General features: G+C 46.5%; 1 protein-coding gene across 4 annotated transcripts in view; it reads right to left on the bottom strand.

The window, feature by feature from the left end:
• Positions 1-7,717, bottom strand: part of UBAP1 (ubiquitin associated protein 1) — a 39,654-nt gene extending 31,937 nt beyond the window's left edge. For 2 of the 4 annotated variants that reach the window (XM_056117007.1, XM_056117009.1), the window contains exons 1-2: positions 7,580-7,715; positions 2,059-2,173 (exon numbers count right to left, since the gene is read on the bottom strand). Coding sequence is in view for 2 of the 4 variants with exons in the window: in XM_056117009.1 (XP_055972984.1) it covers positions 2,059-2,101 (43 nt within the window). In the remaining 2 variants the exon portion in view is untranslated. Of the gene's footprint in view, positions 1-2,058; positions 2,174-7,300; positions 7,397-7,579 lie in introns of those variants that run through there. The other 2 variants (XM_056117006.1, XM_056117008.1) reach the window with 2 other exon arrangements.
• Positions 7,718-12,743: the final 5,026 nt, after the last annotated feature.

The raw sequence follows: 12,743 nt of genomic DNA, 5'->3' as shown, positions 1-12,743 counted from the left end.
AACAAGCGAGTACTTTGACCCAACATACCAGCCCCGAAAGCAGCACCATCAGACGTGTCTGAGGGCAGAGGCAGAGCTCAACTAGCTGAGCGCAGGGCTGGCATGCTGGAGGCCCAGTCCAAGTGCCAGCACTGCCCAGTCCCCTGAGCACAGAGTCGGGAATAGCCCCAGAGCACCACCAGGTGAGACTCAGAGAGCAAAATCAAAACAAAAAAAAATGTATACAAGCACCACAATTAAAGGGTGTGAACCCCAGCAGATATAACGCAATACCCTCCAGGTTCCACAACCAAGTACAAAGGCACTGGGACCAACGGGTTGTGACCCTGGTCGTTAACAACTAAAAATGAGAAAGGGTAATACAATTCTTTATTTTACATGTTCATTTTTATTTATCTACATTTATCGTGCACTGAAAAATTAAAAGGGGGGCAAGAAAGATGGTACAGGGGTTAGGGCACCTGCACGGCCTGTTGATCTAGTTTCATCCCCCAACACCACATATGGTTGCACGAGCACTGCCAGGAGTGATCCCTGAGCACATCTCATATATACCTCCCATCATATACAAAGTTAGAATGTGATTAAATCAAAATGGATTGTGGACTCTGAAAATCTAAAACCATAAAGCTGGTAGGGCCAGAGATAGGTCAAAGGTCTACACTCTGCACTGAGGAAACCCAGGTTTGTCCCTCCACCCCCAAGCATCACAAGGCAACCCCCAGGCAATGTTACCGGACAGAATTTAAGCCAAGTGAGACCCAAAAACTAAAACAGAAATGAAAGGAAAAAAAAAAAAACTTGAATAGGGCTGGAGAGTTAGTTCAATGAACTGAAAGCATGTCTGGATGTGGAAAGGACCAAGTTTGAACCCAGGTCCTATGCTGTCCCCATGAGCACAGAGCTGAGAGTAACACTCCAAGCAAAGGCAGATGTAGTCCGCCCAAAAATAAATAAATGTTCAAACAGCAAACAAGCCTTTAGCATGTATTCCTGGTAGAAGATACAATGCCTACAGATTAGAGGAAAGTTTTTCATTACAGATGACTGACACTTCATAAACATTAATATGACAGAAATAACATGTCTTTCTACCACTTCTAATTAAGTGATTCAAGTAAGTATAAATATTAATGGATTCCTATATAAATACTTATAAATATTATTAATGGATTCTAAACTAGTAGGTGCAGGTGAACAGGAAGAGCCAGAGAAAAAAACAAAGGTTAAGGCACTTGCCTGGCAATCCTTGTTGTTTCACGCCAAGCACCTCCAGGCCTGGTCTCTGAGCAAAGTCAGGTGTGACCCCTTGAGTACCACAGGTATGAGCCACCACCACCCAAAGAAAAGAAGCTAATAGGGAATTTTATAATGAAAGTATCGGGCTATAACTATCCAAAACAACCAGAATCACTAAAAGTAGACAACTACTCATTATGGACTCCTGATGTGATACAAAAGGAAATATACAGGATGATCTAGTGATACTGCTCCCCCTCAACCCTGAACAAAACAAAGTGAAACTCCTAACTACTCATTTACAAGAAACAAGGAACAAGTGAGAAGACCACACAAAAAGAAATCTGTGTGATACTGAAAATGCCTGTCTTGCCAATGAATCACCACACGGTCGCCTGCATATTTCTGGGTTTAGCCCTAGACAACCCCATCTCCAGCACCATCAGGTACGACCCTCAAGGCCTCCAGCACAGCTGGGATGTCTATTTATAAATATGTATGTCCAATTTTGACTTGTACTTGGAGTGTTTGTACACTTTACTTTTTGTCAAAGCAGAAAAATAAAACCCAAAATGCAAAGTATAAAATTCCCCTGGGGTAGGGGCCAGAGAAATAGTACAGGAGGTGCTTGCTGTGCACATGACTGACCCGAGTTCCAGCCCAGCACCTCACGCAGTCCCCCAGCACAAGCACTGACCGCTAAGCACAGAGTCAGCAGTGGTCCAGGAATAGCCCCCACCCCAAATTTATTCTAAATAAAAACTTAAGAATATGTATATTCAGGAACCAGAGAGATATTAAAGAATTTAAGGTACTTGCTTTGCATATGGCTGCAACAGTGGTTCAGATCTTGGCACTGCATACAGTCCCCCAACACCTCCAGAAGGGTCCCCAAAGCAGAGCCAGGTGTGGCCAGAGCGCTTCTAGAAATGGCCTACAAACAAACAAACAAACAAAGCAGGGGGTCAGAAATAGAACAGTAAGGCTTTGGTTCAAAAAAAGAAAAAAAGGATGAAAAGAGCAGTCACATATTAGGAGACCAGGGGATGGATCAAAGGGCTGGAGCACATGCTTTGCATGTGAGAGTCCTGGGTTTGATTTCTGGCATTGTGCAGCTCCCTCAGACCTCCTGGAATGATCCCCAAGCACTGCTGGGTGTGGTCCAAAAAACAAACAAAAAATAAAGTCATGATTTGGGACAGGATATCTGCAAACCATAAACTAACAAGTACTTGGTAGCTCAAAAAGCCACAGTACATGTTCTGCATTCCAAGGCAGCTCAGTTCCTAGCACCCAGCATCACCTGGTCCCCTGCCAAGCAACACCACGAGCAATCCCTAAACAATAGGAGTAGCCCCTGAGTACAAGCATGACCCTAAGCCAAAAAATAAAGAAGTAAAAACACAAACCAGGGGCTGGAGCGATAGCACAGTGGGTAAGGCATTTGCCTTGAGTGCAACGAACCCATGTTCGATTCCCAGAATCCCATACGGTCCCCCGAGCACCGCCAGGAGTAATTTCTGAGTGCAGAGCCAGGAGTAACCCCTGAGCATCGCCGGGTGTGAACCAAAAAGAGGGGAAAAAAAAAAAAAGAACCTGAATATAATTCACTTCATGGAACAGGAATGACCAGTAATGGTTGAAAAGATGCTCTAATCCTAGGAAAAGCTAATCAAAACACTACAGATACTACTTCAAATCAAGGTAAGTTAGAAAAAATTTTAGAAGTCTGACAGTACCAAAAGGAAGTAAAGCAACCAAAACACATTACTGGCTATTGACTCAGTAAGATTCACAATTACCATGAGCCAATTCAATGACTAAAACAATGGAAGTGTTTGGTAAGCATTAAGCAACTGATAATGACCAAACCAGAACTGAGAACACAAGCCAAATATAAAGTTGGCCCTTAACACTGGCTTGCTGAGTTGAATGTAACTCAACAATACAAGAAAACTTTTTAGGTCATCACCAGTTCAGCCAGTTTATTTCGTCAAATACAAAATATTCAGGTGTTCATTTACTCCTAGAATGCTGATACAGCGGCTACAATTTTTAATCAACTACTTATCATTATAGTTACACTGATATTTGAACAAAAACAATTTTAAATGGCATTACTGGGACCATGGATGTCGTAGCTGAATAGTAACTCCACATACTTCAAACCTATTAGCCCCTAGGTTCCATTCCCAAGCACACAAAAAACTCCAATGGCATTATTTTAAAAACAGTACTTCACTGCTAGGTATAGCCCCCAAAACGTAAGAAAAAAATCAAAATGATGAAACAAACACAGGAATTAAACTTAGCATAAACTGACTTCATAACAACTGGAATGGACCATACCAGTCACAGTGCTCATAACTTACTCCTGGCTCTGTGCTCAGGGATCACCCTTGGTGGGACTTGGGAGACCAGGTGGGATGCTGGGGATCAAATCCAGGTCAGCCAAGTACAAAGACAAGCGCCCGACCCACTGTACTAACTCTCCAGGCCCCATACTCTACTTTTTTATAACCTTATCAATAACCCTCAATCTGTATTTCTTCAACATACCCAATCCTTCAATATCCAATCATGTTTCTTCAACAAACATCTTTCACAACCCAACTGCCCAATGAAACTATAAGGAACTGAGTGAGTTAAAGAGTTTTTTAGCATACAGAATAGGCCAGTACTATGATACTTGCTATGACAGGGTTAACAGTGCTGGAGGTCATCAAAGCCACAACAGATGGTACTCAGGGAACATATCACTTAGAGCCACATTCCATCCATGTTCCTCACCTAAAATTTCTTAAGTCTGAAATTTTAACTCCTTTTGTTTGTTTTTAGACTACATTCAGAGGTGTCGGCTTATTCCTGGCTCTGCCCTCAGGTATCACTTCTGGCTGGGTACTGGAGACCCCACAGAGTGACAGGGGTTGGACCTTGGTCAGGTATCACACCAGTCCCTGAAATTCACAGGAAAATTATCAAAAAACACATAGTACATTTTTGGAGAGCAGTAATCTGCTTATCTTATTCTTCTTCAAACAAGACAGCTCTATCCCCCCCCCCGCCCCACCAAAATTTTACAAGACTCTTTCTACCAATTATATTATGGTAATGTAAATAAAGTTTTACTTTTCTTCAACATCTAAAGGCAGTGACTTCCATACTAGGAGAAAGTACTCCATATTAGGAATAACTAAAGTTGATTTTCAAGTTTAAACTCATTTCTTAAGAATTACAGAATACTGGGGCCACAGCGATAGTACAGAGGGAAGGGTACTTGCCTTGCACATGATGACCAAGGTCCAATTCCCAGCACCCTGTATGATTTCCCAAATCTGGCTAGGAGTGATCCCTAAGTACAGAGTCAGGAATAAGTCCTGAACACCACCAGGTGTGCCCCAAAAACCAGTAACGAAACAAAAAAATTTACAGAATATACTTTAACTACTACTTACCGCTTTCTGTATTTCTTAAAGAGTGTCTAAAGAAAATTACTTCACTAAAGATATCGATATACAAATTGGGAGGTTGCGGGACCGAGATATAGGATAGCAGGTAAAGTACTTGCCTTACAGCAGCCAACCCAGGTTTGATCCCTGGCACATGGTAGGGCTCACTGAGCCCTATCAGGAGTGATCCCTGAGTACAGAACCAGGAATAAGTCCTCAGTACTGCCAGGTGGGGCCCAAAAGTAAAACAACAACAACAAAAAGAATGGTTTGGGGGTTTGCTTTATTTTTGTTTTGTTTTTTTTGGTGGCACTTGGTTTACCAGGTAAGGAGGACTCAGACTTAACCCACATTTGAAAAATATAAACACATTCAAAATATAAAGAGAAAAAACTTACAATATTGATCTGGGCTAATAAAACCTCGGTAATGCTGAAAGTACTCGAGAATTTTATTTGGGGTTCTGTTTGGTTGTTTTGGGACTTGGGGCCACACCTGACTGTGCTCAGGCCCTACATGATCCTGGCAGAACCCAAGAAACCGTATTTGATGCAAGGGATCAAAACCGGATAGGCAGCACACAAGGCAAGCACCTGCCCTTTCGACCACCACTCCAGCCCCAAAGGGGTTTTTCTGTTTGTTCTCTGTTTTGCTTTGGAGCCACACCCTGCACCACTGCAGGACTACTCCTGGCTCTGTCCTTGGGGTCACTTCCAGCGCTGCAATGGGGACCTAGTGGTGCTGGAATTCAAACTGAACTCCTGCAGGCAAAAAATGTGCTCATCCAGGTGAGTTCTCCCTCCAGCCCAACTCGAAACTTTAGTCAATGATTTAAATTGCAGCAATCCTCATTTTAAATACCTTATCAGGGTCATTATACCAAAAAAAAAAAAAAAAAACACGGTGAGAGGACCAGAGATAGTAGGTAGGATGTTAGCCTTGCAGGAGGCTGACCCAATCCCAGGCACCCCACTTTGGTCCTGTATGATATCCCCACCCAATCCCACCCCAGCACCGCCAGGAGTAATTCCTGAGTGCAGAGCCAGGAGAAATCGCTGAGCACCACCAAGTGTGGCCCAAAAGAAAAAAGAAAGAAATTGAATGATCAATCATTGATGAGGACTACATAATTAATAATCATCAAGTCAGGATACTGATAGGATCCTCTTCAAAACCAAAAGAAAAGGGGCTGGAATGATAGCACAGTGGGTAGGGCATTTGCCTTGAACTTGGCCAACCCTGGCCAACCCGGGTTCAAATCCTAGCATCCCATAGGGTCCCCTGAGCACCGCCAGGAGTAATTCCTGAGTACAGAGCCAAGAGTAACCCATGTGCATCACCGGGTAAGACCCAAAAAGAAAAAAAATTTTTCAGATATATACAAAATATTAATCCAATACTAAATAAAAGGTGTAGCAGTTTCTTAAACACTTTCACTTTCTTCCTTTGGCTTCATTTCTAAACTAACATTTGTTCTTCCAATGAGGCCACAGCAAAGCTGTGAGTTAACTGGAAAAGGCAGTGAAAAAAGTAGTCCTAGCAAAGCATTCATTTGCCATTCCTTTTTTATGGGTGAAGAGAAGGTACTCCACTCCCAAACCTTGATCATAGGTAGGGGGGGAATTACCAGTAGGTTTCAGGAGGCCATGTCATATAATGCAAAAGATGAAACTCTGAGCCTCATGCAAGCAAAAGACATGCTCCAACTCTCTGTACTATCTCCCTGCCCTAAGAATATGAAAAATATTCTTAATGCAACCCATAGTAGGCACTCAATAAATGCTGCATAAAGAGCATCAAGAATTGGGCAGATCAGGAACAAAATTTTAATTTCTAAAATTCCACCTTAAGAAAATAAGTTAATGCAGACAATGAAATTTCCTTTAAACTCCGAACATTTCACATTCTTGACTGTAATACAGAAACTTTCGTTTCAACTAGTATGGTACATAAATCAGGAAGAGCGAGCGAGGGAGCAAGCTAGCAATAAAAACTAAATGTCCCGTTTCTCCCACCGTTAAATCTTGACAAAATCTCCACCAGGAACAGTCCACCGCATCGACCCTTCGGGACTCTCCCAACACCGGTAATTTAAAGCCGAAGCTGCCGCGCCAAGTGAGGCGAAGAACAGACAGATAGTAAACCCAATCATCAAATGTTTTTGCAACAGTGCGCGGCTGCAGAAGCCGGTGCCTCAAACCTCCCCGACTTTTATTTCCGCTTAAAATCGGGTGTCATTTTTTTTTCACTTTCAAGAGAGGCTGGTTGGTTACTCTGGAATCGGGTTGGAAAGGATGCGACGGCACAAAGGTCGGGGGGAGCGCTCCCAGCCCAGCCCAAACAGAGGAACTAGAGAACGACTCTTCGGTTCCCCACCCCACGCCCCCCGAGCAAGGGTCTGGGGACGCCGCTTAGGAAAGTCCTGGCTGAATCTCCACCTCGATACCCGAACAAAAGAGGCCAAGGGCCAGCGGGACCTGGAGATGACCCTGTCTAAGACCCCCCACCCCCGACCCCGCCAAGCTCCCTGGGCCCAGGCAGGGCGCCCCCTCCCATACACACACCTCTCCAGGCTACACCTGCGAGGCTCGCCGCCCCGACTCCAGACTCACCTTCACGGCGGCCGGGCGGGCGCGCCCCGACATCCCCTCGCTCCGTCCGAGCTCTCTCCCTCCCGTGCGGCCGGGGTCCCCGCCGAGGGCGCCGGGCGCGCTCCCGGAAGGGGGCTGCGGCGCCCACCGTGCCCCCGACTCGGGCTCCCGCGCGCCCCCCGCCCCCGGGGCCGAGGAGCGAGGGGCTCCGGCTCGGACGGCGCGGTCCACGCCGGAGGCCCCCTCCCCCCCGGTGGCTCCGCCCCTCCGCCCCTCCCCCCCGGAGGGAGGCCCCCTCACCTGGACGCCGATGCCGCCGCCGCCGCCGCCCCAGGAGCCGGAAGGTGCTGGCGCCGGGCGGCCTCTCCGGCCTGCGTCCCGCGGAGCTCCCGAAGACGCCCCCTAAGGAGAGCAAACACCGCCGCCTCCAACTCTGTCTGCCCCGGGCCGGGCCGTCGCCGTAGCCGCCGCCAGTACCACAGGCGCCATGTTGAAACCCTACTTCCCCCCCCCACCCCGCCCCCGCCTCCTGCCCCGTGTGGCTCCGCCCCTGTGCGTCTGACGTCAGCGCGCCGCGCTCCACCCGCCCGGGCCAATGGGAGGAGCCGGCGGTGACGTCACGCGACTCGGCTCCTGTCGTACTTGCCGGCCCGGGAGGCGCGTCGCACGGTTGGGACGGAGGGAAGCCCTGCTGACCCCGAAGGGAATAAAGGCTTGGGGTTTGGGCCCGGGTGCGGCGGCGGATCGGGAGAGGGAGCTGCCAAGGAGGGGAGCCGAGCCTCTTTGCATCACGAAAGGACCCACGAGTGGGTCCTTCCTTAACCACCGAGTGGTGCTTAGGAATGAGGAAAACTGACTTCTGGTCCCGGGTCAGTAACCTAGTGCTTACTTTCCCCGTTTATAAATGGATAGGCTGAAAGGTGACCTCTAGAGCACCCTCTCCGTCAACTCACAGTCAACAAACTATTGGGGAGCAATCTAATCCCAAACCCTGACTGCTTTTTGTAGTTTTTGAAAGTCTCCTGGAATCAGATGCCTGCGGGGGATTCATAAGGGAAGGAGATGAGTCTTTGTTCCCAAAAGTTTCTAATTAATGGGAGAAAGAGAAGTATGATAAGTTAACTCCAGTGAAAGAGAATGATAATGGGGACTGGAGTGATAGTACAGGGGGTAGGGCTTTTGCCTTGCCAAGGCAGACCCGGCTTCAATACCTGGCACCCCCCCCCTCCCACCCTATGATTCTCCGAGCACTGAGGAGTGATTCCTGAGTGCAGAGCCAGGAGAAACCCCTGAGCACCGCCGGATGTGGCCCATAAGCAAAAATAATAAATAAATAAATAAATAAAAATCCTAATTGATTGGGAAAGATACGCATCTCTACTCATTTGGAGTACCCTTGTCTACTTAAGTCCTGTTTTTTTCTTAAAAGTTTCACAGAAGATAATATTTGTATTTTGAAGGCGACAGGAGCTTTGATGGACAATGAGAGGAGGTGAGCATTCCAAAAAGAGCATTGAAGAGATGAGCAAATCCTCCATTCTCAGCTTTTTTGCCTGCTTAATTCAAGAGGTTATGAAGAAGCCATAGAAACTATATGGCAATTGTGGTGAACTGAGCCAAGCCTTTCATTCTGTAAGTTAAAGTGGTGAGTAAGGGTTGTGGTTCAAGTGGTGGAGCACATGCTTTGCATATGGCACTGCCTCCAATCTCCAGAATCACATGCACTCCACCAGCACTGCTGGGTATAGCCCTGATGGCCCCCAAACACTACAGAGCAGGTACCCCCCCTAAAAAAAATAGCTAAAAACGTATTGAAAACACCAAGGTAGCCTTTTGCACTAAGTAGAAGAATCTTACCAGAACTAGAACCATAGGGGATGGAGAATAAATGAACTGGAACAACTTTCAGGAAATAGACTCCACAAAAGTCGAAGATCTGCTTTGTGAGAAGAGAGAGAAATGGTGAAGAAGAAAGAGCCCTGTTGGGAGAGGTCTCTTACTGACAGACGTGGAAAGACCAGATTCGTCAACATATAAAGGGAAAAAATAATGTAGCTGTAAACTCATGTTTAAGAGAGAATATGAACTTAGAAATTGGAAAAGACCTGGCCTGGAGAGACAGTACAGTGGGTAAGGTTCTTGCCTTGAATGCAACCGACCCAAATTTCGTCCACGATACCCCATATGATCCCTCAAGCACTATCAAGAGTAATTCCTGACCACACAGCCAGGAGTACCATGAGTATCACAGGGTGTGTCCTGCCCAAAAAAAAGAAATTGGGAAGGAACATGTTCAGTATATTGGCTCTCCTTGATACATTTTTTTTCCTTCCAAGGACGGTCTTATGGAAGGAAAAATGGACAGATGGTGTTGATGGTTTTGTTTTCTCCATTAGAATGGATGCCAGGTGTTTTCCTCTGATTCCTAAGCTAGTGTGTAAGATCTGAAAGGTCACTTTGACCCTGGAAATGAAATTTCCATATACCTACATAAGTATGAGCACAACAAGTGACTCGTGCCAGGTCAGCAAAGTTTGAATTGCTGCTGTGAGTCCAAGGTTTGAAGTCACTGTTTTTTTATTCTTTAAGTCATGCAGCAACGTCAGTGTCCCATAACAAAGAATTTACTGGATAAATCTAAACACAATTATTTTGCAGTCATTAAAAATATTATCGGGGCTGGAGATAATATAGTAATTAGGGCACTTGCCTTACATGTGGCCAATCCAGGTTTGAGTCCTGGCATGTCATATGGTTCCCTGAGCCAGGAATAAGCCCCGAATACAGCAGGGTAGGACCAAAAACAAAATCAAATAGCAGAGCACATGCCTGGCAGGGTAAGGCCCTAGATTCAATCGTTGGGATTGCCCAAACCCCTAAGCACCTCTGAGTGTGGCTCTTATAAAAATTAAAATTAGGGACTGGAAAGATTTATAGTGGGTACGGCACTTTGCTGAGGACATTCTGGTCCTCAGCACAGCGGTAGGGCGTTTGCCTCGCATGCAGCCAACATGGCCGACCCGAGTTCGATTCCTCCGCCCCCTCTGAGAGCCCGGCAAGCGACTGAGAGTATCTCGCCCGCACGGCAGAGCCTGGCAAGCCACCCGTGATGTATTCGATATGCCAAACACAGTAACAACAAAAGTCTCCAATGGAGACGTTACTGGGCCCGCTCGAGCAAATCGATGAACAACGGAAGGACAGTGACAGTGACAGTGATGGCACTTTGCCTTGTAGGCAGCTGAACCAGGTTTGATCCCTGGCATTCTATGTGGTTCCCTGAGCCCATCAGGAGTGATTCCTGAGTACAGAGCCAGTAATTACCCTTGAGCACCACCAGGTGTGCCACCCCCCACCCCAAAGAAAAGAGAACAAGGTATTTTCAGGCACCGAGCAAACCAAAGGTTTAGGAATATAGAGATGAGCTCCACCGCACTTTGGCTTTTTGCCTAAAGATACTTCCCAGACTTTAGCTCAGGGTAGGGAAACCCAAGCAGAACACAGCAGTCTTGGTGAGTTGAGGAAGCAGAGATCAAATCTGAATCGATTGAGACAGATGGAATTCCTAAGGCAGTGTGCCAGAGAAGAAAGTACGCTGCATGGTGAAAGAGAACTAGAAATGAGCACAGTGCGCCCATTGTGTCTGAGGCTAGAGAACACATGTGAATTGGTGAGAGTCCAGAGCAGAGGCAAAGGACTTGTCAAATGGAAACAAAACCAGACACTAATTAAAGCTGTAAGGACAGGGACTGGAGTAACAGTACAGCACGTAGGGCACTTGCCTGGCAGGTGGCCTTTCCAGATTCAATCTCCGCATCCCATTTAGTCCCCTGAGCCCCTCTGGGAGTGATTCCTGAGCACAGAGCCAGAAGGAAGTCCTGAGCACCTCTGGGTTTAACCTGAAAAGCAAAGAAGGAGTAAGGACTAACTTTTCCCAGTAATGTACTGTTGCAATGGGAAAACAAGGACAGAAGAAACTGAACTCAGTGTCTCTTGGGATAGAGGGGACTTGGTATTTTTAAATTCAAACTGAGGGCAGAAGGTGGAGAACTTAAGCTGAATCAGGCCATTGGGAAAAAATGACAGTGGGTTGGTCACTGCAGATGTCAATTAAGCCAGTAATGTTTGTTAGTTGATGGTGAAGGAAGTTAGGATTCTGTACTCCCAAGGAGACTAGAGAGGAAGCCCGGTCTTCCTGATGATTTCACTTCAAAGGAATGGCAGTCAGATCCTTGAGAAAGACACTCTAGAGTTACAAGAAATACAGATATAGAGGGATAGAAGAATTTACAGTTGTATTACTCTTCTTACATTTTTTTATTCTTTTTTGGAGGGGAGGGCGGTGCCTTTCTGGTGCTCAGGAGTTTACTCCTTTTGGAGGTCACTTCTGGAGGTGCCTAGGGGATCATGCAGTGCTGAGGATGAAACTATGCAGTGTGTGCTCAAGGGGACTTGGTATTTTTAAATTCAAACTGAGGGCAGAAGGTGGAGAACTTAAGCTGAATCAGGCCATTGGGAAAAAATGACAGTGGGTTGGTCTAGACAGTGGGTTGTGACCCTCTATGCCCTTTTCAGTAACTGAACTGAGAAAGATAGTCAATAGCCTATAGTCAGGTATAGAAAAGAGCAAACAAATTCCTTAGGCAGTCTTGAGATTTCTCAGGCCAGCACTGTTAGTGGGGGAGTGGGGAGACCATCTGAGGGTGCAACCTTGCATTATTAGAAACTATTAGAGTTTAGGATAGTTTTCATTTGAAGAGCAGACTAGACGCTTAGTTTGTGCTGAGAGTCTGTAGTTTCTTTAGTCAAAGTTGAGGCCTAATCAAGAAGATTCAAAGGCATCTGACTGGAGTTTGATCACAAGGTGACTCAGACTGTGAGGACTGTCAGCTGATTGAGCTCCAGAGCTCACTCAGGACTGGAGGAAGTTCAGCTCCCACTCAGCCAAAATGGAGAGGTCCCTTTGAATACCTGACTCTCCAGAGCAGTTCACCTAAAATTCAAATTGGGAGGGACAGAGAGAGAGCTAGTACAGGAATAGGGTGTTTACATTGTATGTGACTGATTCAAGTTCAATCCCTGGCACTGCATGTGGTCCCCAAGCACCACCAGGAGTGAGTGACCACTGAGTATCACTGGCTGTGCCCCTTCCCCAAAAGGAGGGGAGGAGAGGAGAGGGAGAAGAAGAAAGACTAAAATACAGGCAAGGCGTTAGCACAGCGGGTAGGGCGTTTGCCTTGCACACAGCCAACCTGGGTTCGATTCCCAGAACCCCCTATGGTCCCCTAAGCACTACCAGGAGTAATTCCTGAGTGCAAAGCCAGGAGTAACTCCTAGGCACCGCCAGGTGTGACCCCCCCCCAAAAAAATACAGGCTAGGGAATTGGAGAGATAGTTCAGCAAGCAGGACGTTTGCCTTTCACACAGCAAACCTGGGTTTGATCCCCAGCATCTCAGATGGTCC

Source organism: Sorex fumeus, unplaced genomic scaffold (assembly GCF_029834395.1).
Source record: "Sorex fumeus unplaced genomic scaffold, SorFum_2.1 ptg000034l, whole genome shotgun sequence".
In the NCBI taxonomy this organism is placed as follows: Eukaryota; Metazoa; Chordata; class Mammalia; order Eulipotyphla; family Soricidae; genus Sorex; species Sorex fumeus.
This window is presented reverse-complemented; position numbering and strand designations above follow the sequence as displayed.